Source organism: Bacillus rossius, chromosome 6 (assembly GCF_032445375.1).
Source record: "Bacillus rossius redtenbacheri isolate Brsri chromosome 6, Brsri_v3, whole genome shotgun sequence".
Classification (NCBI taxonomy): Eukaryota; Metazoa; Arthropoda; class Insecta; order Phasmatodea; family Bacillidae; genus Bacillus; species Bacillus rossius.
Window position 1 is genome coordinate 6,980,770 of NC_086334.1, and position 27,670 is coordinate 7,008,439.

At 38.9% G+C, this 27,670-nt stretch overlaps 2 protein-coding genes across 3 annotated transcripts in view; one reads left to right on the forward strand and one right to left on the reverse strand.

Moving 5' to 3' along the window:
- LOC134532559 (homer protein homolog 2-like) overlaps window positions 1–5,387 on the reverse strand; it is a 144,091-nt gene extending 138,704 nt beyond the window's left edge. Inside the window, exon 1 of one of the 2 annotated variants that reach the window (XM_063369082.1) lies at window positions 5,268–5,387. In XM_063369082.1, coding sequence (XP_063225152.1) covers window positions 5,268–5,293 — 26 coding nt within the window. In that variant the 5' untranslated portion in view covers window positions 5,294–5,387. The remainder of the gene's footprint in view (window positions 1–5,267) is intronic. The other variant, XM_063369083.1, reaches the window with a different exon arrangement.
- A 6,502-nt stretch (window positions 5,388–11,889) lies between these two features.
- Window positions 11,890–27,318, forward strand: LOC134532561 (Golgi reassembly-stacking protein 2). Its single transcript, XM_063369084.1, has 7 exons — window positions 11,890–12,171; window positions 14,196–14,276; window positions 16,884–17,087; window positions 18,809–19,026; window positions 20,294–20,456; window positions 22,227–22,431; window positions 23,266–27,318. The coding sequence occupies exons 1-7, from the start codon at window positions 12,109–12,111 to the stop codon at window positions 23,610–23,612; spliced, it is 1,281 nt and encodes a 426-aa protein (XP_063225154.1). The 5' UTR covers window positions 11,890–12,108; the 3' UTR covers window positions 23,613–27,318.
- Window positions 27,319–27,670: the final 352 nt, after the last annotated feature.

A 27,670-nucleotide genomic window follows, 5' to 3' on the forward strand; every position in this document is an offset into this window, starting at 1 on the left:
CAATATTTGTACATGATAATTACTATGTACTTGTGTACTTAGAATAAACAAAATCTCTTTATTCCCAGTGTAGGATTTGAGCTCTGAAATTGGGATTTGGAGCATTTCCCTGTCAGTGTAGATGGTGGCTGCCATAAAGTGGTGTATAGGCTGCCATAAAGTGGTGTATCTTGGTAATAAAATACCTATTATACTCATAATTTTTTGTGTATTAACAGAATAATCATGTAGAAAAAAAATACTAAACACACAAATAGCAAAACAAATAATACTGGATTAAATTAGCTGTTATGACCCATAATTAGGTAATAATCTAGTCAATCATACTGGTAAGAAGTAAAATACAACCCTTCACTCAAGTTTACCAAAATCCTTCAATTCATACTGTCTTAAAGATGATATATACTATGATGATAATCAGTTTCAATCTTTATCAATACAATAAAAAAAAATTCAAATTAAATAACTAACCAAAGTATGGTGGACTAGACTTATTGAATGAGAAAGTAGTCATATGGAACACAAAAAAAAAATCAATCCTCGAGTTGCCACAAGCATAGGTACCCAACCTAACTTAAGAGCTATGCTGGCTGGCTCGTTGCATATCAGAACTACACACTAAATATGTCATAAAAAAATTGAGACACTGCTCCACTATATCTACTTTCAGCTGTACACTGACTTAGCTGATCCAATAATAAGACTACAAAACTCCCATCATAATACTGGTTAATCCATACTTAAATATATTTCCTCTCAACCATTTTAGGAAAATAAATAATCAATTTTCAAACTGATTTTTCATATACTATAATCATATACCATTTAACTTTATTCTAGGTGCTACACAAATAATAATTTTTTTTTACGTTTGAATTATGGGCTGTTTATACTTTCTTAACTGACTAGGTTATAATTACCCACTAACTTGTGATCGTTCACCGACTCCAACGTATAGCAATTGTCTTATCACCTTACTCAATCTGAAAGACCCATCGTACAAAAGAAACAGCTTCTTCGTCACTTTCTCCGTAGTTTACTGGTTGGTGAAGTATGCCTTAGTAGGTACTGAATTGCAACTTGGAAATTTTTTGTGTGTGAAGGAGGCTTTTGTTTTCTCCTTCCTTCTAATGTTGCTGTTAACTTTGCTCACACTAATTATTCAATGTCTTCATGAGTAAAAGTCTGTTTATTCTACTCTGCATTCTTGTCACACTTTGGTAAGACAATTCCTCAGATCTTGCTCTGCCGCTCCACTGGGTAACTCTGTACAACTTGTACAACAAGTTCGTCTCGCTAGCTTACTCTATGACATTTCTATTTATATTTAAACCTGCAAATACACTTCAATGTTTTTTCCTTATATTTTTCAAAATGTAAAAAAAAAAAAAATTCTATGTAAATCAATTTTTTTTTCTTCAAAATTATCATACACATCTCAAAAATACTGAGGAAAAATTGATACTGAAATCAACCAAACTGTTTAGTATTTACAACATTTTTGATATGTAAAAATTTAGTATTTCATAATAAGTATCGAAAATTTAAAAAAAAAAAAATTGTATCTTGAAAACTCAATGTTTTATCATATTTTTTTTGGGCACATAGATGTCTCGTGGTCTGCACTATTCACAAAATATTCATGAAATGATAATAAAAAAAAAATTATGTTAAATAAGCTTCTGGTAGGTATTAATCCCTTGTTAGGCACTGTAATAGGATGAATAAAATAGAATAAAAACTCACAATAACTTAAATGCCTGTCTAGAAATGTGTGCTATTTATATTAATGTATGAAATATAAATATTTAAAATGTATTCACCAATAATCAGTTAAAACTTTTTTTTTAAATAAATCCTAAACCAAAGAAAGGTTCTTGCATAGTTTTTCAACAAAAAAAAAATTTATTGCACATTTTAGGTATAATTCTTGAAAATAAAATGACTTGTTAGGCTATGTAGATTCACTATATTAGTTTTGGTCACAAATTTTATAGCCAGATAATTACTTAATGTTATTTACAAACTGTAAAATGTTACACAATGGATTATATTTGTGAAGAAATGCCTCACTTTTCAAAACCAATTGATTAAACAAAAAATAAAACAATCTGGTGACTAAAATTTGTGATGAAAAATAAAATGTTTAAGAGATAATGTGGTAATTTTACAGTCCTTCGATAGAAGCAAGGACAAGAAATAAAATAACCAACACAACATTAGACTGAGACAACTTGAAACTGTTCATGAAAGGGCTTTATTGATTGAATTTTTTTCGTAGAGACACGTTATACAACATTCATAATTTTTTTTTACAAATGAAGTGTCTTTTTTAACATGCCTCCCGAATCTTGGATAACATGAAAAGAATAATTCTAAATACTACAATGTTTATATATATATAAAGGGTTTTGCACTGGTATCAGCTCTAGGCTTGTAGCATTTTATATGCAAGATAATCATCTAATATTAGTGAACTAAACTGACACGGTTCCAGCATTTCTTTCTAACGAAGTTCTTGTCTAACAGGTATCTAACTGTAAGTATGTCATGAAAATATAAAGAGGTCCCATTTTTTTTTTTTTAATTTAATAACTTTATATTTTATTTTAATATTTCTCAAGTTAGTAGATATATGTACTGTCTTAATTTCATATGATTAAAAGACTTATTTTCTTGTGATAATTCAATTTTCTCTGCTCAAAACCAAATTATCTGATTTCAATTAAATAAATAAGAGATTTCCGTGGACTAATAAGCCAACAAGATTGGTGGTAAATAAATGAATTAAGGTTTAACATCTTGAAGAGTATAAGAACATCAGAGGAGGGCAGGGCTGGGACAGTGAGAAGCAGCAGCAAAAGAAAGCATTTGGTGAAGGAAGCCGAAGGACCCCTAGAATACCATCAACTTACCTCTTAGGAAAAAAAACTGGCCTTGACCTAGTCGGGAATTGAACCCAGATGGCATAAAGGGGAGTGTTCTTACCTCTTAACCATTGAGGACACCTCCATTATGTCAATAATATTAGAGTGAATAATAGTGGCAAAATTTATATTTTTAAAATTGATATTCTCGAGTCAATATATTTAGACTGTGTTCTACAACTACATTTGTGCACTTAATATGCAGAAATAGGAGTTCAGTAACTAGGTCAAGAAATTAAAGTATTACTTTGATCTATTTGAAGTCAAGCTAGAGCATCACCTACACTTGGTCTAAAGCACAAGTACCTAATTTTTTTTGTTGATAAATTAAATCTTTGAATTACATGCACATTTGTACCCTCAAGTAAGTAAAAAAAAAATCAATGTTGTACCTACCGCATATGTAAAGCAGTTGTTTCAAATATAGAATTTTTTAAGTTATAAAAGAATTGTTGAGGCTGATATATTTATTTTAATGTGGATGTCTGTGAATTCAAACAGTTTTTACATGTTATTTATTTCTGTCTAACCATTTAGTCAGAACTAAAGACTGGAGCCAAAAATACTGTGTTAGATTCTTGGCCAAGTCCAGGTTCAGGACTGGGTTTTGTGTATTTTTATTCACTTCTGAACTCCAGGATGCAATAACAGACCAACCACAGACTGACTGACTCCCTCTGCCATGAAAATCTCCGGAGCTGTGGTTTCCCTCTCCATTTGCTACTCAGTCACTGCACTCTGGATCAGCAACATGACTCATTACCATGATTATTTTACATCTTGTTAATAGGCACTTAAATAAAGTGCAACGTGTTACATTAATTATAGCTTAAATTACTTGGTCGCTAACTTTGCTTCTTGGTGAATAATTGCACAACTGAATTTGGAATTTCTTACCTCCGCCGGTTGATTTGAAAAGAGGAAGTGAAAGAGCATAGAATAAAAGTATTTTCGGATTTTTAGCATTTTTTTTTTTCATATACCGCGACTATACATATTTACCAAATTCTAAAAAATCTTTAGTCCCTACTGTGTATCCAAACCCAAGCATCAACCCTCACCCACCATTAACCCAAAAGTATATTATTTATATGTGGCTACCCTAACTCTGTTTTGTGAAGTATTTTTACTAGTATTGTATTGTACGTATGTATCTGTGTATGTACAAATTGACTTGTTCTATATCCCGAAGCACTCAACTTCATGTGGGATCCACAGAACAAAAAAATAAGAAATATAAGTAACATAACTTTTAATTAAAATGGTTTTCTTGGGAATACCATATGTTAAAATATAATGCACTTTTACAGAATAAGAAAAAAAGTTAGAAAGGAATTAAATGCATTTAGTAATTTTTAAAATCTCTTTTTGTGAAAAAGTAGTATTGAACATTTACAAGGTGTTGGCTAACCTGATTTTATTTACAGTTTTTATATGATAGGCAGACAATAGGTTTTATAGAAATACACATTAACTAATATGTTATAATTACCATTCAAGGACTACCAAGACACCATTTTTTTTTAATAATCATTTATTAGAAACGAGCTGTATACTGCATGAAGTAAACTCTATACATTCATTTTATGTCATTTTAACACAGTACTCTAGGTGGCTAACACAGTGGAAAATACCTTCATGGAATATGTTATGGCATAAGAATAGAGAACATTTTAAATTTCCGGTAAAGCCGGACGTAAATAAATTACATTTTCATTGCTAGTGTGAATTTCCAGCCTACTGAGCTCTGGCAAGTTCAAGTTAAGTATATATAAGTAGTGTAGTTTCTATACAAATGACTCATAATTATTGCTAACGTTTTTAAGTTCAGATCAAAATATTATTTATGTGATCATAGTCCTAACAAGAAGCAAATAATTAGCTTATGAAAAGTACCCGGCACAAAACGAGTCATAGACTTAGTTCAATCGAAATAATCTAGCAATATTCCTCAATTTCCGAGCGACAATTACAGTTGTTTTTCAAGTCGCAACTAAACCTTTATGATAGCTTATGCATATAAAACAAAATTTAATGTGTAAACTTGGCCGATAATTTTAATATTCCTGCAAAAAATAACCAATTTTCAAATTACGAAAGGCATACACTGATCTCGAATGCAGGAACAGATGTTACAATACAGTGAATGAAAAAATATAGAACTAAGATGCCACTAGCAAAAATTTGACTAAAATTGTACGTCGGGTGAGGTCTCCTACACTAACTGAACGAAACTGTCAAATTATGACATTTGAAACCAGTTTCCATAGTTGTGTTAACATGGAGAGCTAAAACTAAAACTGAGATAACAAAACATCTTAATCTTTGTATTTATCTTACCCCATGATGTCCTTCCCCGCCGTCATTTACACAGTTTGGCACAAATTAATTAAATAACACAACCATTTCATAAATGGAACAGAGTACTTTGACGGAAGAGAATATACGTCACACCACAGATCACAGACCTCATACAGGAAATACAACGCCAAAGATATTGGTACAAAACTAATGAACATTTGCTTATTGTAAAGATTTTTGCACTACCATATTCATCAATAGGTGTCCCTACCAAAATAAATATATAAAAACTAATCACACAAGAATAATTTTTTTTTAAATTTAAAAATTAAAATAAAACAATTATTTAATTAAGTTCGAAATACATAGGTTTATGTATTATTTACTTATTAGCAAAAAACACTTTTATTTACTCATGTCTGACTGGAAACTGGGCAGACTAATAAGGGTAGTCGCCCTCCCCCCAACAGCGCTTACAACCTTGGTATACCAAACCAAATATGCGAAATGATATTTATGTGGACTGCAAGGCCAAAAAGTCTAAAACCCAGCTTTTTCTGCCCTACCTAACTCGTCTACCTTCACATTTCCTCTTAATCCAGTAGTTATTTGCTAGCTTAATGTGACATCGTACCACCTGTGGCAGATAAGCCCGGAACCCACACCACCAGTACCAGTCTCCACTGCGTAATGCACCCTCCAACTACACGCACCTTTTCACAACAATGTCAACATGCAAGAAACTATCAGTGCCGTGTGTTGTTTGACTTTAATTCTTCTTTGAATTTCATAATTCATTCATACTGCTAATTGTGTTTCCTAATGGCAAATTAACCTTTAGTAATAGAGTAGTTATGAGAATAAACACGTCTCCCAATTGGACTCTTTTTTTTACTATTTATTTAAATTAAATTTTATAACAACACTTTAAAGCCTTTGGCCATTTTTCACGCAAAGAATTAATATGTTTAGTTTGTAAGTTTCAAGTATGAATATTTCCTATTTATTTTGTGGGTTTGGCGTGAGGCAGCTCTGCTGCGCCCAAGTAGTGTACCATTAGATTCAGGAGCACACCAAACCTTAGACTTACCTCTAGGTGACAAATGAGAATACATCAAGTTCTAGTGCTGTAAAGGCCAGCACTGTTCCAATTACAATCGGTGTCCTGCCTACAAGGCATAATTATGAAAATACCTTCCCACGAGGTCAGGGAAACTCGCAAGCCATGGTCCTGCCATGCTATGAGGTGCAACAGAAGGTTGAAACAAAAACCCAGGCCCTTTCCCAGTAAAATGACCCTTCACTCCTGAAATAACCACAAAGGCAACCGGAACCATCCAGGCCGAAACCATGTTATTATTATTATTTTTTTTTTTTAAATGTATCCTCCACCCAACTACTTTGGTCATACCTGGCCCAGGCTAACCGCGAAAGGTATACACCTCTGAAAAATCACCTGCAGTATAAGTTGGACTTCCCCATCCTGGCTAATAACCCCAGGCCATATGGGCAGTACCAGCAACACTAAAACAACTTTCCAAGAAGTATCAAACTTTATGTTTAGAACTCCAAGAATGCTTCTTACACAAAGCAGCAACTACAAGATAAGCTACTTATTAGTTAACAAATCCTCCACATATGACGTCGTCCGACCGAAGGCCACCCTAAAGCCCGACCTGCAACCGCCAGTATTAAACCCCGCTAACGGAACGCGCCCCTAGCCATGGCCCACCCGAGTCAGGCGAGCCACCAGCAACCAAGGTAGAACCCGGCCCCCCTAATAAACAGACCGTCATTACAACCGACCACGTTAGAAAAACAAACACAGAATATTAAACAATATTATGTATACATTAAAAGTTAATTGATGAAAGTGCGACGTAGGAGTGCCCGGGCACTCACGTGTGTAAATACGTCGATACGTGTGTGAGTGTTCCCCTGGCGGCCTTCTGCCTGAATTAGTCAATTAAACCATGTGACATAATTATTCACCCCTTGTGTTGCGTTATTACCCCACCAGAGCAGTCCGGCAAGAGACGAACAGTCGCTGGTGTGACATAAAATTTAAATGAAATATTTCTTAAACATACTAACTTCAAATTGTAGAAGGGACGAGTGATCTTGATTCAGCTTTAATAATTAACGTAAGAATTTAACGCCCTTAAATTCTCTTATTAACATGTCACATTAGAAACTAACGTAATGAGGTCAACCCTGGCGCGAGGGCCACCGAGCCTTGGCCGGGCGCCATGAGATGACGCCAGTACAGCGCGACTCGTGGACCGGCGCGGACGCACGTCCCACGGAGAGACATCATCCTTTGTCTGCATCGAACTCACTTCTGGTAATTATAGTCACTTCTTAAAACCTCCTTTTTTCCTAATCTCTCCGTGCGTACCCGGTCCAATTTTCGGTTCAGGACTTAATCCGGCCGCTTAACTTTTAAAACCCCCTGCACCACACTTGGTCTGCGGGGTAGTTTCAGCATACGGCACGGGCCGCCTCCCGAAGAACAGAACTTTAATTAAAACCAGCCGCTCCGGCGCTGACCCAAACCCGTAAGGGAACTTTGAGCGAATTTAGCTGCGGTCCGCGCTCCACTACAGTGGACGCAAACACCGCCTCGAGACGTTTTTATACGGGATTGGCCGCCTCCAATCGCCCTCACCGCTCTTTTGAGCAACCAGGCTCAGAAATGCCTAGTGCCACGTTAATACGTAATAATTAGTAACTTTGTGCGATGCCTTGAATCTAAAACGTTTTCTTTTGTGAACTTGTGCGACGCGTTTCCGTGTAACATTTTTTATGAACTTGTGCCACGTCTTATTACGTAACTTTCAAACTATCCTTGTGTAATTGTGTATTTCTGTATTGTGTGACGTCACCTGTTGTACGACGTGGCGTGTAACCAACGGCGTTACACCTAAACCACAGTCGCATGAATAAATGACACACGTCATTTGTTGCCTCACTTCAGCGTATGATTACTTCACCCTACGACTCCCAACCACCGCCGAGTAGGAAATTCCTCAGACCCACGCAACATCGCCGACGGTCCTAGTGGGCCACGCAGGGCAATCGACCCCACGACCCACCTATCGACTAGAATCAGAGCTAGTCTGGCGCCCACCCGGACACATTACGTTCACGACAGCCACTCCCGCTAGGAGCCGCACCGGGACTCGAGCCCGAGACCCTGGACGACGGCACATATATATTGTTTAAGTGATTGCCGATCCGCCAATTCACAATTTACTAAATGAATATGATTTACTTTAAGTATTTTTAGTTTGAGCTCAACACCATATTCCATTCCATAATTTAGAAGTATATGTATGCTGACTGCCAGCCTATAAAGCAACGAATAATGTTTCTCACCACCAGGGAGCACATGTCACTGGTAGCAATCCCGACAAACAAGATCTAAACTTCCTCCCATAGCGTAGTTGAAACTTTCTGTTACGAAAAAATTTCTTCGAACAATCCTTTGCAGTCACCCGGCCTCTGTAGAAGGCCCGGGAAGTACCTGACGGGCGCTACGGGCGTCGCGGTTCTGCTGTTGTCTGGGAGGGGCGCAAGGCTAGTGGGACACTAGGCCGTTGGTGATGGGTCGCGGGTACTCTGCCCCGGCATGCCCCGCCAGGTACGCGGCTGGAAATCTACCCTGATACTCCCGACTTGGCTGTGAGGCCACTTGGCCGTGTGGAGGACGGAATGGTGCGAAATAATCGTAGACACAGTTTATATTAAATTGGCTTTAATCCACGGACTTCTCCGGTGCTATGCATAGGTACACTGTACTCCCTACACATACACTACACAGTGGCAGAACCGCTACAAAGGCTATGATAATGCTCTATGCGGCGTCTGAGCCGTACAATTACACTAACACACGCTGATTACAAAACAAAACACACTAACATAACACTGTGAATTTGCCGCGGCAGTCTCGCGGGGACGTAATTACTAGTTCGCCGGAGACGGCCAGCACCGAAAGTTAATTGTCTTAGGAGGGCTCAATGAGCGTGATCCTAAATTCTATTCTACACTTACGTAAGGTTGTAGCTGGCAGGCGTATGCGCGGCGATCTTAACGAAAACGAGTTGGCTGGAGTCAGCCAGTGCCGTAAGTTGCCTGGTCCGCGACGCAGTACGGAATCACCAAGGAAACGTCGAGATAAGCCTGGGTCCGCGAAATGCACGCCGAGTATACGTGAGTAGCAATGAATAAAAAAGGTTTGGTTATTAAATCAAGTGCAGAGTAAATGATCGGTGGAACAAAATTGAAGGCTGCTCACGGACACACGTATTGACCCGGCGCGGAGTGGTTGGAGACTGCCGAAAATGGCCGCCTCGCAAGGGAGGGAAACTTTCACCTCCTTTGTGAGTCGGCGCCAAAGACTTATATCAACTTAATTTACTCTATTATAAGCTAAAAACATGTTCCAGGTGCTCAATTAAAGGGTAGCACCTGGTAATTGGGTGCTTAATTAAAGGGTAGCACCTGGTAATTGGGTGCTTAAGGCTTACCAACTGTTTTATAGTTGACGCCGTCCCCGTTGCCTGATCTGAATTTTACGTGAATTAGAAATGTTTTGATTAATTTTGATCTCAAGGGCGGGGTTCCTGGCCTCGTGGCTGCAGGCAGGGACGCGTCGACAAAGGACTCCCCGGGCTGTTATGGCCTCCCAGGACGCCTTAATAAAAACACACACGTACTTTTAGCTGGTTTATTCCGTCGCACACTTTACATGTTACACGCTCACGTAACTGGCCGCTTCATCGTCGACCTAAGCTCCACGCACGCCACCCTCTATTGGCGGACTTGTTACGGCCACACGGTAACCCGGTGGCAAGTACGTTGATAGGGGTTGTTCCCGGCGAGTTGCGAGTGGGATGCTCGGGCGAACGGTAAGTCTGTTCCTACCTACGTGAAAGTCTGCGGAAAGCAACGTGAAATGCGTGGGCGACTGGTCATACAAAATTACTAAATACAAACACTACACTACAGTCACTGTGGTTAGTCCCGGGTTCGGACCAGGTCCGGGTGTCCCACACAGGTGGTTATACAATGGCGGCTACTCCGCGTGGTGGCTGGGGCCACGTTACGCTGGGTACGGACGCGGCGGAATCCGGCAGGATATCGCACCCGCGACCGTGGCACGTCCCAGTTAATGACTCGTCTTAACACTTAGGTTCGCGTTTGGCGCAGTGCCGCCCCGCGTGGGCGAAGAACTATTTCCCGAGGTGGGGTTTCACTAGCGTGAGGCGCAGGTGCCACGAGGGGTCACCTAATTGATTACGTAGCACACGAAAAGCCCGGTATCGGGCTACACATTATATTAAAGGACCGTGCGAAATCTCGAACGGCCGATTCTGGCCGACCGGGGAGCTGAATTAAACGGTTTGACTATATTTACCTATTGCAGTGACTGGTGAAGTTGGCGCGAAAGTTGAGAGCTCCCCGTGCGTGGGCTGCCGGCCCTGGCGAGTGCTGGATGGCGACTGACTAACCTCCCTGGCCGCCGGGGCCAGGTAGGGGGGAAATTCCGCGGGAAACTGCGGAGCGCGGGAAGATGATTTCGGCCAGTTTTGTGAATGATCCCAGTTTACAAAATGATTATTAAATTAACATTAATTATTAGTTATTTTACAAGTATTAGTTTTTGTTTGCCTTATCAAATGCATGAACAAATTATTTAGTTGCGCAGTGCCACACCCGGCCGGGCGCTTTGCACACGTAGGGGGCAGTGACTGACGTCACGCCGTTCGGGGCACTGCACTATGTGGCACGCACAGGCGCGTTCGAGGCGCGGCACTGATCAGGTGTTGAGGACACATAACGGCCTGTGTTCTCAGAGGGAGCACTGACGGCGGCGCCATAGTATTTAATTACGTATTTGAATTGTGGCATCAAGTTGGCAACTGTAAATTTATTAACATATTGTCTCACTGTGAACTGTTCTAGTTGGATTTTTCCTAATCTGACTCGATCATTGTCACGGGCACTTTAATTAAGGCCAGTGGCCGCGGTGACTGGTAATGAGGTTCGTTGTCTACTCCGTGCGTGCAGTACTCGCATGGAGTTGCTACGACGCACTTGTTTAATGCCTGTGAATTAATAATTGTGTCCTAATGTCTTGTTCCTTAATTGTTTTATGGGGTCGAGCCCCCGGGGTTTCCGGCCCTGAAGTTTATTTGAGTCTAGTGGGGTCACGCCGGAGGCGCTCGCCTGACTCATTCCCGCTGGGCTAGGGGTGTGCTCCGAATACGGGATCTGGTACTAGCAATGCGGAGCACGGGCTTAGAGGCCATGGTCGGGACGACGTCATCTTCTTGTCCTATATTGAACCTGCCTTCTTAATGCCTGCAATAATTTAACTTCAGATGAATGTACCCAGGATTTTCCTTGTGTCTATTCAAGTTTTACCTTCACTAAACTTAACTAATTACAGTTTTGATTTAAGATAGGGGAACTAGATATTGCATCAATTGTAGCCAAGAATGTTCAAACACCAAACAAAGCACATGATACATGCTATTCTTTTTACTTGGGTGAAACACGACATGATTAGGCGTTTCTGCTTCGGCTTGAGATGCACTTTTTAGTTCTCTCTAACCCAGACCCTTCCTAAAAAAATACTCTTAGCTTCTGTTAGGTTATGAAAAAATTGGACGGTAGTCCGCTTCAGCGCCCATCAGTGATTGTTGTTATTTTCTTAATGATTGTTTACGTATCTGAAACACACAGTCAGTATAATTTGTAAATATCGGAAAAGGTTTTTAACGCGTGTGTGCCACGTACTATGGCTGTCGTGTTTACATTTGTATTGGTTGGATTTGTATTCGTTTAGGGCGATTTACAAACCAAGAATAAAGGCATGGGTGGATCACATAGTGTTGAAATACCAGGGGGTGGTACGGAAGGCTACCATGTATTGAGGGTACGTAAGGATTTAAACTATGTTTTAATCCGTGAAATTGTCATTGACAGCTGATCGCCTAATCATACACCACACACTTAACAAAACTCTGATTTCTTGTGATGATAATGTGTTTAAAATGTATTTGTGAAAACTGTTGCCTCTCCGTTAGAATTTATTGTAAAATTACAAAGACATATTCCTTAATTTTAATGGTCTATAGGAGGTGGAATTGGGGTGCTGGGGAAGGAACTTGCAAGGAAGACAAAAAGAGGCAAACGTGATGTGTATACGGAGAAACTGATAGAGGGACGAAAGGAAAGTGAGCAACTAGTCCAGCTATACTGAGAGGAAGAGATGGTCAGGTTTCCAAACAGGCATGTAGAGAAGTCTTGTTGTTGAGTGATTTGGAAGAGTGGGAAAATCTGGGGAACAATATGGAGGTAGGGAAACCCAGAAGCAGGAGAGAGAACTCCGGAAAGGTATTTAGCTAGATAAGGTGAACAGAGGCGAAGGGGAAAACTTTTTGGGGGACAATCTGGGTGTAGTTTGGCTGAGGAGAGTGTATTGGCGAGGAATTTTGAGCACTTTACTTGGAGAGTTAAAGAAAAATTAGAGAGGTCATGCTTGCCACTGGGCTTGTTCTCAACTGCCGCATCATTCAATCAACTGTCTTTCACAAGGTACATAGACACGGACCACCCAAAATAAATGGGTTCCAGGTTCGAAATGAGGATGTGAGTAAGGGAGGCAAGGAGACAGTACAAGGAAGGTACCGAGACTTGATGGTATGGGAAGAGCATCTGGAAGGTATAGATACTTGGAGCTGCTGTTTTCCTGGTCACGGCAGAGGGCAGGATGCCTGGACAGAGGGGCGAGGCAGTGTTTGTGTCTGAGAACAAAGAATATGGGAACAAGGAACATCCTTTTAGCTTTTCATCTATGTGGGGAAGTTGAATGGGTGTTATTATCCAGGAAATGGGTACATCAAAATAAATAAATAAAAATGTAATATATTTTATGTTCTGACATATTTTCTAATCTTTCAGTAAACTGAAATTGTGGTATTTCAAGTAGTTTACCAGTTATATATTGATTTAAAAAGTTTTTTTTTTTACCTACATCATTGCTGATTATATATACTATATGTCATTAGAAATCTTAATAATGGACAAAAATTAATTAAATATTGACACACAGAAAACAAGCCAAAAAACAGCCTATGAAAAAATTAAAAACATTGATAGCAGAAAAAATCTGTGGAAGGAAGTAGTCAAATATATTACAGAGACTGACAGTGGGTTAACAATGGGATACTAAACAGATACTGTGGACAGCACCTGGAAATGCACGTGTGAACCCAGCGTTGTGACAAAAACAGATATTCAAGACACCACTACGACAGAAACACAGTAGACTTCCTAAGGCAATAGCTGTGACTTATGGGAACTTGGATTTGTTCCCGTCTCTCAGGCACTAATTCATCTTTTTTTTTTACACGTTGTTGAGGTTTCTTATGACATACATTATAACGAGCAATGTTCAAATAACGAGCATTGTTCAAACTTCCGCTTTGAAGTATCCATTAAAATAACAGTTTTATACTGTTTTAATGGTAGCTTAGGTTAGCTACATGTTAAATACTTACTATAAATTGTTGTGAATAGTTGGTTTGGTTAGGTTAGCTATATTAAAAAAAAAAACTGTTGAAAATGTGGGAAAAGTTGATTTTGTTTGGTCAACAACATTAATTACTTATTACGTTATCATTTTGAAAAAAATAAATAAGTGTAGGCACCTCAACACAACAAACTTTTTTTTTTTTTTTTTTTTGCAAGAATCAACTACACATTTGAAAATATAACTTTGGGAATTTACATCAATGAAATCAAACAATCACCAATTCTACAAAATATGATTTCATTAACCTGCATAATTTACTTACTTGGACTGCAAGAAGCCTGTTAACTGCATATTGGGCCTGCAGTAATATTTTGTTAACTGTTTACTTACCAACTCTACAACTTTGCTGTTTGCATCTGCAGGTGCAAGATGGCTCCCCGGGTCAGGCAGCTGGACTGGAAGCCTTCTTTGATTTCATTGTTGCAATTGGAAATACAAGATTAGTAAGTATAAATACTGTCATGACTTAAGGATGTGTGTGTTCTGGCTCGTAATTTATCATTTATGTGAGACACTGTTTAACTATGGTTTTCTTTTAAATTAACTTAATTTCCATGAAATGAAATTAAAGTCTGTTGCATTTTTTTTTTGTTTAGTTAAGGGGCTTTTTTTTTTTTTTTAAATATTTTTTGGAACCTTAAGGGGGTGCCTCCCATTTCAGGTCATTATTTTATATTTATATTAACCACTGATCAACTTTTAAACTTTTTCAATTGTTTAACTTTCACGAAATGAAAAATATTTACAGCGCATACTTTTTGCATGATTAGCTGCCAAAGTTACATTTTTAACGTTTTTTGGTTGTACAAATAAGGAGAATTTAATTTATTGCAGAACTGAAATTTTTTAAGTTTAACTGCAATACCCCTGGCTACTTCATGATATGGTTTGCATTTCTATCACAAAATCTCATTTTGTGTTTCTTGGATGTGAAAATCTTAACAAATTTGAGAATTTTGAAATGCCAGGTAAAATTAATTAATATGTAAATGTAACAATTTAATAAATTTCAAATCAGGTGTTAAGACACGGTAGACACTAGTCCCAGCTGGGTTGCTTGAATTGTGATTACTCATTCAGGAAGTAAGTAGTTTCCACAAGTGTTACAGGCATGTTAAAAAAAATAATTAACTTGTAATGGTCAAATGACTCATGACCTCATAACATCTTGTCACCGGCTGGCCTCTACGTTCAAGGCCAGGGCTGACAACCGTGCACACGCTCGCCAGAGAGGGCCAGATATAACAGTAAAGCAACCCCCCTCTTTACCAGCAGTGCATACTGAAGGCAAAAGAAAATTAGCAGAGGAAAAATTTTAGAGTAGAAACGGACACATACTGTCTTATTTATTGTGCAAAATAGTGATAATATGGATCATGGCTCATTCCAGCCAAATAACCAACTACCAAAAGCTAATATTGTAAATACAAAAAATATTATCTAACAATAAATACATATAGAAAAGCTAGCCTATATAAATATATAGATTTCTTTAAAGTTCGTAAATAAGTAAAGGGGTCCCCATAAAATATTAAATAAAAATCAATCGTTCGAGTGCTGGCAATCAGTTCTCACTTCACAAGTCCGAAAAGAGCGTAAACATCTCCAACAAGGTAAGTTCCAAAAATTAGTACAAGTTCTGTGCACAAAAATCACTTCAGGAAATCCTTTAAATATTAGCTTTAGTGTTGCACAACGTATTTATACTCAAATGCCTCTTCATTTAACTATGCATGGGGCTACATACACAAAATCAATTAGCTTGCACTGCAATCCATTCATTGACTATTTGGATGAATATCAAAATGAGGAAGTGTCTATTCAGTTCTGTACTATCATCCAAAAAGTACTAAAAATTCTTCGGCCTCTAGGTCCCAAATAATAAGACGGGAAGGATACTCCTTACTTTGAGACATTCGGCGAGGGGGTCCCCGTCGCCGTCGTCAAGGCCCGTGACGGCGGCTGGTGTTTGTGGAAGTTCAGGAGCTCCATGTTGACCCGTCGGCAGTCAGAACAGCAGTCCGCTCGCGGCGGTAGCTACGGCGCCCTCACTCTTGCGCGATTGTCAGCTGTTTCAATTCGGCCGGTCGGCCCACATCGTTCAGTCCGTAAACACCCGAGCCAGCACCGACAGCATTTGCACGTAAACGAACTGATTTAAAAAAAATAACCATCCTAAAATATTAATACAATTATTAATCCTTAACATAAAGAAATAATCCAAATGAAGTAGCAATAAATAAATAAATAAATCAAAGGAAAATAATTACCAACTGAACAAAATAAACCCTAACTAAAGCGAGACAGTTACTGATTCGCGCCACGTTCGCGTGAAACGGAAACAATCTCAAATTCATATGGTTCTCAAACTTATTTCTCATTTGTTCTGAAAGAAAATGCATTAAAAAAATATTTGTTACTGTAGTTTTTGTTTTATCATCCACAATATAGTGATATAGTCCAATGTCAGAAAATCCACATGGAGGAGATGATACAGTTTGCTCCTGCACACTGAACTGTGCTGATTTGTTCCAACCCCTGACATATTTTGCTGTAATGGAGAATGGGTGTATAGTTAAGAGTGAAGTTTTGCAAAAGTAACTACATATGTTGTGAATGGTCTGGGCAGAAATAAAGAGTAAAATTATTAAAAACCAGTGAGGGGATTTGAAAGCTCGTGAAATTAAGGGGTGCGATATGGTGTATTGGCATGTGCTTTGGTGTTATTTCAGTTTTATCGCAATTCCCTAGTTATAGACTACGAGAAGTTCGGAGACTGGTCCTCAGGGTTGACACTACACTAGAAGCACTAGCTAGCTTCACACTTGTTGAGCCTCAACAACAACACACACACACACACACACCCCTGGCTAGGCGGGCCTCTCAAGCCCTGGTCTGTCCACCGCACGAGGCGGTGGTGACGGGCTGGGCCATAGAGAAGATGAACCAACAGCCCGGGGGCAAGCAGTGCTGTCAGGGTAAACCCAAGCACTAGAGAGAATCGGGAAACCGGGAAACCGGACTGAGGCGTTGCGTGGTGCTTGCCGCAGGACCAGGACAACGACACGCTGAAGGAGCTGCTGAAGGCCAGCCTGGACAAGCCCATGAAGATGACGGTGTACAGCAGCAAGACGCAGGCGGTGCGGGAGGTGACCATCTCCCCGAGCACCTCGTGGGGCGGCCAGGGCCTGCTGGGCGTCAGCATTCGCTTCTGCTCCTTCGAGGGCGCCAACGAGAACGTCTGGCACGTGCTCGTGAGTAGCTCCGAGCCCGCCCGCCCCTGGAAGGCTTGACGCATGGCAAGGCTTCAATCTGGGAAAAGTTTTAGAATTGTCTGAGAATTTTAAGTATCTGGAAAAAAAAATCGGGTTTGCGACCATGCAGTTTTTAATATTTAAAACGAAAGGTGAAGCATTTTAACATTTTTTTTTTGTTGATCAATATTGAAAGATAAATAATCTTATACACAATAGGATTAATATTCCCAGCAACGAACGACTGCAAAAAAAGTCAAGGTTGTCAACATTTACTTTCGAAAAGTTAACGACTTTCAGGTTGTAAGGTTTGTCTCTAAATCTCGCACAGTTCTCTTTTTTTTCCAAAGAAAATAAAGAGCGTTAGTTATAGCACTGGTTTGCCACTCTTTATCTTCCTTGCTCTGTGGGTGGGACTAGCCAGAGTAAGCTGGTCCAACCAACCAGCGTGATGTAGCTGCCTGTGAACACTTTTTTTGTGTTCCCGACCGTTTTTTCTCTTTTATTATTTAAGATGTATGCAGAATTATAGCTTTTAAAGCAGAAAATACAAATTGTGATTATTGCTGCTGTCCTTGTTCAAGAGTAAATTCGACTGTTGCCAGGGTTTCGGACATCATGCTCATTTGGCGTCCCCAACACTTGGTTGTGATAAAAACTTGATACTGGGTCATTCCTATCTCAAAGAAAACATCCATCTAAAAGTTTTCTGTGTGTAATGAAGCAATGTAATGTGACGGTGGATTGACAAGTAATGCCTACATTACCACGACTTTTTTTTTATTTGTTACCCGATTTTCGCAGTTCAGTTTTTGTTGTACCTGAAAGCTGTCTTCTATGTGATGCGCTGTTCACTTTTAATGTAGTGTCCATCCCTTTCCAACCACTTGCGCCAACGCGTGACTAGTCTGGCAAACCCGTCGGAGAAGAATTCCGGTGGTTGTCAACAACACTTGTCAACAGCATTGCATAGAGGATACACGTGGTTTTCAGGTACAACAAAAACGTGGAAAATCGGGTAAAAATATAAAAAAAAAAGATATAAGCAAGGAGGCATTACTTTTCAATCTAGCTTCGTATCTTGCCTCTACTTTAAAATATGGTAACTCTGTGGTAGTGATACTAGGGCATTTTGCTTTTGTAGCGAGGCAAGGATTGATGGTGTTTTTCAATCAGTCTCTTTTAATAAAGTAACATCCACTTGTCGTTTCTTAACAAAAAAATCTGTTTCACTGACTTCAGTAAAAGAGTGAACAAATCAAAATACTTTTATCGGATCAAATAAAGTATTACTTTTCTGTGTATAACCATACAGATTTTTAAAAAATTGAAGTTAATGATAGTATTGGCATAGCAATTTGGAATTACCTTTTGATGTCATATAAAAAAATTGCAATGAAGAAATTATTTTTTTCTTTATTCTTTGTTATATATGAGTGTGAAGGAGTGAGTGTGTGTGCAAATTTGGTTCGCATAGATTTTCACATGTGTTATATTTCGTCGTGATCACACTTGGAGAGGTCCAGAAAGCTAAGTAGAAATATAAGTATGTATCGATGTTGAAGATTGTAGATTTTTCACCACCTTTTGTCTGAAGGTTCTCGGTGTGTTGAGTTGTCGCTGCGACGTTGCAGTCGTGCGTCGGAGATGCAATGTGCGTTGTGAGCCCGGGAGAGCCCGGGAGCGAGGGCGTCGGACCGACGGGACGGGAGTGTTCCCAGGAGGTGCACCCCTCGTCGCCGGCGGAGCTGGCCGGCCTCAGGCCGTTCACGGACTACATCATCGGCGCGGACTCTGTGCTGCACGAGAGCGAGGACCTCTTCATGCTGATCGAGGCGCACGAGTCTCGCCCGCTCAAGCTCTACGTGTACAACACCTCGGACGACACCTGCCGCGAGGTCTCCATCACGCCCAACTCCCAGTGGGGAGGGGAGGGCAGGTCTGTGCCCGCTACTGTTCCTTCGACATGCGTGCATTCCAGCTAATCACTAGGGACAGGTTTTTATGGCATTACTTTAGCCAATTTCAGTTTTAAACCAGAAGTTTTCTGTGTTACTGTTTCATAATTTTTTTTTTTTTAGAATTCTTTTTTATTAATAAAGAAAGCTTATTATTTAACAAATATTACACTTAAATGTTTCATTGTTTCACTAATTATTTTACCACTTATTTGACCTAAATAGTGTCATTTTGACTAATGTGTGATGCACTTTTGCAATTAAATAATTTTAATAGGCATTTTTAACTTATCGGAACAATAAAAATAAATTGGCAACTATTTTTATGTTTGATAAAAATCTATCAACATTGTAACGTAAAAATATTTTACTAGTAACAGTTGCAAGAAGTAAAAAAAAAAAAAATCTAGTCATTTTCAATTCTACATATAAGTATTGTGGTATAAACTTCATGCTAAATAAATTGCATTCATTGAATTTAATACATTAATATATTATGTTTTTTGTGATTTAATTTTTATTTAAAAAAAAAAAAGATTAATTTCATGATTTTAGTATCATTTCGGAGCTTTATGGTGTTTTGAAATGCTTTTGCATGTTGATACACCACATAACACATGCAAGTAGTACACCTTAAAGCACCTTATGCAATTAAAATCATGAAATTAGTTAGCATTATTAATGGAAACTTAACTCAAGTCACAAAAACATCATTTTTTTAATATTAAATTCAATGAATGTAATTAAATGAGTTAGAAATGAGTGCCAAAATGTGTGGACTAAACAGACTGGGAAAAAATTTTTATTTTTTTTTAATTTTGATCTTTCAATTGTCATTAGATAATAACACATTTTTTTACATATTACGTTGGTACTTTTTTTTATTATTCCAAGTAGTTAGACAGGATTATTTTAAATTATTATGTTGTAAACATGCATTATTTAGCAGTGAAAATGACACTTTCTTTGGTAAAATGAGTACTATATTATGAATCATTCGTCATTTTTTTGTTGAATGACATGCTATCTTTATGAATAAACAGAAGTCATAATAAATAAAAACAGTAACAGCAAAATATTGTGTACTAAAAATAAAATTATAAAATTTTTTCTCTAGGAACATATTATGTCAAAATGTTAAAATTTCTGCAGTGAAATCAATTAGCAGTTATTTACTTATTTATGTGAGCGAATAGATAAGATATATTTTGCTATTGTCTTGGCATGATGTGGAGTGTGTGTGTGCAGCCTCGGGTGTGGTATCGGGTTTGGCTACCTGCACCGCATACCCATCAGGGGGCACCCCGCGCCGTCAACCTCCGCGCCTCGCGGGACCGCCAAGACCCCCATCCCCTCGCCACCTCGCCCCGCGGCGCCTACTGTCACGCCCTTGAAGCCGCAGCACTCTCCCGTGAGTTCCCCCACGTCTACAGAGGTTACGTGCATGCTTGATGAAATTTTGTACACTTCAACTTTAAAAGAAAAGGAAGGTCACTGTCGGCATGAGATTTCGAAAAAAATCCCCCCCCCCTTGTGCCGGGGCCCATTTCGTGTTTCTTTCCTGTGGCCACCAGTAGTTTTGATTTCATATTCAAAAATTAAATTTTTATATTAGAATTACTCTCCAAAGCGTAAAGTCTGGGAATGCAGTGTACTTCAGCTAGTCATTGATATAAAAATGAACAGAATAACATGTATTGACTGGTTGGTGCTTGTTAAGTAGATCCTCGCGTTAAGAGAGCACGTTTGTGTGGGGGTGTGACATTGCAATGTTTCTCAAGCGGCAAGCATCTAGGAAAGTAGGTCAATGGAAGAACAAATTCATTTGCACAAAATTTTATTGTCTTAATTTGTGTATCTGCTAGATTTAACTTGTGGGAACTTGTGGCTCCGTCTGGAAAACTTTGGAGGAAACTTAAAAAGGGCAGGAAAAACAATCGCTTAAAGCTCAGGCATGCACGCATATTTTTTTCCCGGTACTTTGCAGACACCAAGAAAGTGTGTTGCTAAAACATGTCTCATCTTTAGTTTACAATATGCATTTTAATTGGAATGTACTCTCTTTTTCCAATGCATGATTTCTGCCATTAGCTATGCCCTTGATCAGTATGTACGTACATCATATAGCACAAAAGATTTACACACAACTGTGTAATGTAATGAAACTTTTTTTGTGATGTATTTCAAAAACATTGTACTTTGTAAAGTAAAATTTGGAATGAGAATTTCGGAAGTGTAGTTTTCCTGTTGAAATGTATCTAGAACATCATCTGATATTAATTTTTTTATTTCATATCATTTGATATTTAAAAAAAATTTCTTTCTTGAGCATAGGACATAATTTTATGCATTGCCTTGTTACTAATAATGACAAATATTTTCTCCTGTGAAATAATAATTGGTGTTTAGCATTGAATTACATATTTCTTTTCTTTCTGAATGACTCTGTCAATTGACACTAATAATGTTATCGAGCAGTGTAGTATCTGGTCACAATTTTTTTTTGTACTGCAGTTTAATGGCGAGACGGACTGTAGTTGTGATGGCGCGGCGGATTGGGGATTGTCCATTAATTACGTGAGGCTCGAGGGGGGGGGGGGGGGGGGGGTTCGGGAAAAATCACGAAATATCACAAGGTTGGAGGGGGGGTGTAGAGAGATATCACGTGTATTTATTTTTTCGCGCTATTTCTACTAAACCGAAAAGCGATGTGTGACCTTGACTCGCCCTAGCCAGGCAACAATATCCCCGCCCGCCACAACATGAACCACCCGGCTCAGCTTGCCAGTCGCCAGTAAGACTGTGATTTTGGCGCCGAATACATGCGTAAATCACATATAAGCCTTTCCTTTATTATTTTTATGCCAGTGAGAATAAGCCTGCAACCTTAATGTGTGTCTGGACAGTGGACATTTTTATCACTGTGCTTAATTTTCCAGGATTAAATTAGATTATACCTATATTTAAAGATAATATTCTGAAATTTTTAAAAATATTTTGTACCAAAAAAATTAAAAAATACACGTGATTTATTTGTAGGTGGGGGGGGGGGGGGGGAAAGAGAGTCTGAAACCTCACCACAAATCACTAGGGGGGAGGGGGGGGTTAAAAATTTGCTAAAAAAAAATCACGTGATTAATGGACGACCCCTTGCCTGAGGGAATGTGGTCGCTGTGCACAGGCGCCAGTGCCGGCCAGCACGCCCAGCACGGCTGTGAGCGAGCTGACGGCCGCGGTGTCGAGCATGACGGTGGACCCGGCGGGGGCGGGAGGCGGTACCACGGCCCACCTCTTCACCCTGCCCCCCCGGAGCGGCGTGGAGACGGTGGCCCCCGCGAGCGGCGTCCTGCCGTCGGTGGCGAGCATGGCTGCCACCCTCACCACCAGTGAGTCTCCGCGCGTCCAGCATCTGTCGGCTTTCCGGTCGTAGCGTTTGCTTGTGGCTTAATTTTTCATGCCGCCAACTGAAACTTACGTAGGATGTACATAGAACCGGTGCGATGAATACCATTCAAAATGTATATTCATAACGACGGTTTGTACCGTCACTACGTCATCAGTAGTCGGAGTTTAACTGAAAAGGTTGTGTTCTTACTAACACAGCTTGTAATTGTGGCCTTAACTTTCACAAAGAAGAGCGTGTAGCTCCCCCAAATCTCTCGGTACCTCGTTCAGACGTCGACTAAATGAACGAGGCTGCAAAGCCCCCTCTGCCACAAATGAAGTTGCAGGTACGTGACCCCTTTAGCCAAACACAGCATAGCCCTTGCATAACCATAGCAGTTCACAATTTCTTGCACCTTGCTTGGAGGTGTTTTCAATAGTAATTTCACCGAGGAAAAAAATCATAATATCTGATGACCATCATTTTTAAGCAATCAAAAACTTACCTGTAAAAAATACTGGGTGGTTGCTGTGAATCGGGGGTGGGGTTATATCTCTTGCCCGACCTGAAATCCTAAAAAAATCTATCGTTCCCACCAAAATATTTTGAGAACCAACAAATGTGCCTTGTGTGGAATTAAAATTTTAATTGTAGGCTATCAGTAAGAGTTTACGGACCAGGTCTCGAATTCAACTTGTTATGTTTAAGGGCCTTAAAATTGAGTTGGTTTGAAAGTATGTGGAAGATTGTTACGTTTGAGAGATCCCATCGTCTTATCTTTCTCGTACAAAGGTGTGACGTAGTGCGCTCGCTAACTTGGAAGTTTGGCCGACAGATGGGCCGGCACCCACCATCCCGGGCATGCCCCTGACGACGCCCATCTCGCTCCCGGGCATGCCGCCCATCACGGTGAGCGCCTCGGTGCCCTACACCGCCCTCCAGGGAGTCCAGGGCTCCGAGGGGGCAGGGTCCCAGCCGGCCTACCAGGTGCCGGCGCCCCAGCAACAGCCCTACCAGCCCCAGCAGCAGGCTTACCAGCCCCAGCAACAGGCCTACCAGCCCCAGCAACAGGCCTACCAGCCCCAGCAACAGCCCTACCACTTCCCACAGCAGCCGTCCCAGCCGCCGTTCTACCAGGTGCCCGCGACCTCCGTCAGCATACCCACTGCGCCCTTGCAGTAGCCTCTCGTCGCTGCGGTCACACCCGCGTTTCCACCGTGGGCTGCTCTGTCGCAGGGGGAAATAGAAAGATGTATTTATTAATCACGCGAAAAAAGTTGTTTTGTTGGAAAAAATATATGTACATATATTTCGTTCAGCTGGATCCCGACCATCTTGGCTGGGGTTCGGCGAGGTTCGCGAACGAGGTGAGGTTCTTCTGTCTCCTGGGTCTCTGTACGGAGTCGTGTGTTTTCGAAGGAAGGGTTCGGTTGGTGCTACGGACTGGACGGAAACAAGCGCCGGTCGAAAAGGATTTCTTCACGGTCCAATCCGTTGCTCTGTTGGTTTATAATCCGGTGAGGTTTTCTCGCAACAAGATTTTGGGCGAGACCTATTTTTAATGCTTTGTACAACTAGGTGTATCAAATAATTAAAATAATATTGTAATAGTGCTTTCTGATTTTTGGCATGTATTGTATTATCAATTATGATTGAATGTAACAACTCGTAGCATTTTAGTTAACCTAATTCAGTTTTCTGTATTGTAGCTTTGCGCTATACTGCAAACTTTAGTTCTAAGAGAGTTTGTGGTGTGAATAGCTGTGTCGTTGCTACCTACCAAACAGCCTTTTTTTTCCATCCCACAATTGCACCTATAATATCATTTTTCACTGTGTGTTTATGTATGACAACATAGTAGCATTGTATCATATTTTTGAGGCCTACTTACCATTCAAGGTACCAATATTTTCTACTTTGTATGAATATAGGTTTAAGAATGGTGTAGGCCTAATTCATTTAAAGTAGATTTGTGCAAATTTTTTAACGATATTATCTTAGAGAACTTTTGTGAATATCAAACAATTGAAAAGAACTTTTATGAAAGAAAACAAAGATAAAAATTCTAATTAAAACTTGGTTAAAGTTCACCTCTAAATGAAAATATTAGTTAGAATTGTGGAAAGTAATTTTTTTTTGTGAAATATGAAATGAAAATATATAAATTGAAAATTGATCAAGCACCTACAGAAGGAAAAAAGAAACGTAATTGCAAAGTAAATAGCATTATCATTTGTGATACAACATTTGAGTAAAAATTTAAAAAAAATTAGATAATTTTTCGTAAGACATGTGAGGTTGGCTCCTTTTGTAATTAATTTTGAAGTTATTTGAGCGGTGAGCTATCCTAACATGGTAGTTTATCCTTTTAGTTTTTAATCTTAAAATATAAGTCGCTTCATGGCCATTTCTGTCTCACACTTAAAGGTGTACTATGATTGAGAATGCCTTCTCATAAATTTAAGTTTTAATTTAATGAATTTTGATGTACATTCGAGGTACAGTAAAGATGTTTGAAAACATGCCTTGCCGGGTTATCGAACGTCAATATACTTTCTACAGAAATACCAAAGAAAAAATTAATGTATGGTACAGTGATGTTTAAAACAAGTTTCATTAAGCTGCTTTAAGAACGAACACAGAGCGATCTAAAGTCGCGGGCAGCACAAGGGGGACATCTGACACTTAAGGTCAACAAATCCTCTGGGAAAAATTCCAAATGTGAGCGGCTGGATTGGTGCCAGATAACGGTGCGTGTCGAAGTGAAGAATTCTGGATCCTGTGCAACTGAACGCATTAAGGTGGGTGTACATTTGTGAGCCGAATCGTTCGCAAGGCGTTCATTGAAATCATTTTCACAACATACTTCCAGCAATCCATAGGCAAGGTATGAAACAACCGTGAACCATCAGTAGTCATTTGTCAGCCAACGATTTGTGTACTAAAATCATGACTTCATGTGAGGAAGATAATTATGTGGTTTTGGTCTCGGCACCTTTTCCCTTCCAAGCAACTTCTTAAAATGTTTTTTTTTTCCTTAATTGGTCCTATTGTTTAGGACCTTAAAGTAAATAAACTGTTTCAGTGAATTTTCATTTGACTTCATTTTAATGTATTTTCTCTCTCTTACAGGTGTATAATTGTATATTACTCCACATATCCACATCTATGAGTACACTTTTGATATTTATATGAATCAACACCTTTTAATTACTATGTTGATTGAGTGAGAATTAAAATCATAAACAACATTAAGCACATTAGATATAGTAGCACCTTAAATAAGGTTAATATGATAGGAAACTACTAATAGTGTATTCTTGTTGTATTGATTATGAAACAGTATGAGTTTTCATGCACAAGTATTACCATTTACGGATAACAATGCGTCGGTTACTTATCCAACCAAAATCTTACTCTAGGTGGACATGATGCTTCCAATAGAGACACTGACATATCAGGAATAAATATCTGGCCCCCTAGCTATGCTGTCTAAAGAAACATAAATATGGACAATTAATTGCTTATTTATAATTTTTATCTGATTCCCGATAAATATAAGTTATTTCATTATCCTTTCAATGAAATTTGTGTACAATTTACTTCAACATACATCACAGTCATGACTATTTTATAATTCTCTATCTAAACATCAAGATTACCTTTTGGGCATATTCCTCGTTATTTCAGGCACAAAATAAATAGTGAATATCTTATTAAATACATCCCAACGTTATTACGAGCAGATGAAACTGATGTTGCTAGTGATACTCGTTACTAAAGTACAACTGGCTAGATTTGTAGAAGTTAAAATTTAAACATTTTCTTCCAAGCTTTCTTAGTTTTACAAAGGGCACAATCAAAAGCCACTAAATCCTCTATTTCTGTCTGTAGTAACACACTTTTTGGATAGTCTGCCAAAGAGCAAAACATTAGGCTTCTGAGACACTTGTAAATTAAACTAATCCTTGGTATAGAGAAACAAAATAATTTTATACTTCAGCAAGAGTTGTGTTCTTACACCATGGTCAAATAAACAACTGTGGGACAAAATAAATACGTGAAGGTCAAACAAATGAAGCCTGGCTGTTCACGAGCAGAAAGAAAACTAAGGAACTGCATACCACGCTGTCCCAATGTGTTCTTCAGGAAATCAGACGGGAGGCGATTAGCGAGTGTTCATTAGGCACTCAAATCCTCGTACCAACCATAAGAACTAGCACCTCGCGAACTATTCGGCTCGCCAGTGTATACGCAACTTTAGATGCGTAACATTAATAAAATTAAATTTTTAGTTTGATTACTTTTTCATTATATTAAAGAAAAATAAGGCACTTAAACTAGCATGGTATTTTCATACTAACCAAACAAAACATTTGTTAGGAACTTTAATACTTTTATAACTTGAAAATTTTTGTTTTATAAACATTAATTAAAAAAATTTCTTATCCAAATTGAAAATGAATGTTCAGTATGTTTTCGTTATTGCTGGATATTTGCACAACCCTAAGTTGTTCAACTGGAGGATATTACAGCAAGGTTATGCTGAACGTTGTAAATAAAAAGCAGGTAGAGAAGTTTGAAGAGAGGGAGTAATTGGGAAGGGAACTGGGGAGCACCAGTCATGAATGGTAAAGGGCTAATTAGAATTGTCATTGTAGTGTGATTATGATCAGAAGAACACTTTCTAAAGCTGTACTTTTAGGCTGCCGACTTCCTGATCTTGTACTACACACAAGCTTTGTTGTGATTTCTGTCAAAATATATTATTTTATTCATGGAGAAAAGTTTAATTTACTGTATCAAACCTGCTGAAGGTTCCTAATGTTACTGATATTGAGTCTGCTAATAAAGTGTATGAATGTAATAATGCTGAAAATGAAAACAATTATGTGTACAAATTTTTTTACAGTATAACATGTTTAAGAAGAGGCAGTATCTGTGAGTTACGTTTACAAGTGTATTACTACGTAGTACAGAGAATAACAAAGGCCAAACACAAAAAACAATCAAAGTTTCAACCATTTGGTGTTGTCCATCAGGATAGTGCAGAAATGTCAATATGTAGTATATACATTTATGTACTACTAACGTACTAACACAGCCAGGAGATTTTGTGGTAAGATCCTGACCTATTGTTTTGAAGGAACACAGTCTGAAAAAACTTGTCTGGTATTGTAGGTTTATCAGTTTGCAAAGAAAGTCTTTCTTTATGTCAAAATACAATGATGAATACTTAC

What these genes read in the sequence shown, in the direction of transcription:
- LOC134532561 (XM_063369084.1), top strand. Translation starts at nt 12,109, where the DNA reads ATGGGTGGATCACATAGTGTTGAAATACCAGGGGGTGGTACGGAAGGC. An exon ending in AAGGCTACCATGTATTGAGG is followed by an intron (nt 12,172 to 14,195) that starts GTACGTAAGGAT and finishes TTGCATCTGCAG; the next exon opens with GTGCAAGATGGCTCCCCGGG. An exon ending in CAGTGGGGAGGGGAGGGCAG is followed by an intron (nt 19,027 to 20,293) that starts GTCTGTGCCCGC and finishes GTGTGTGTGCAG; the next exon opens with CCTCGGGTGTGGTATCGGGT.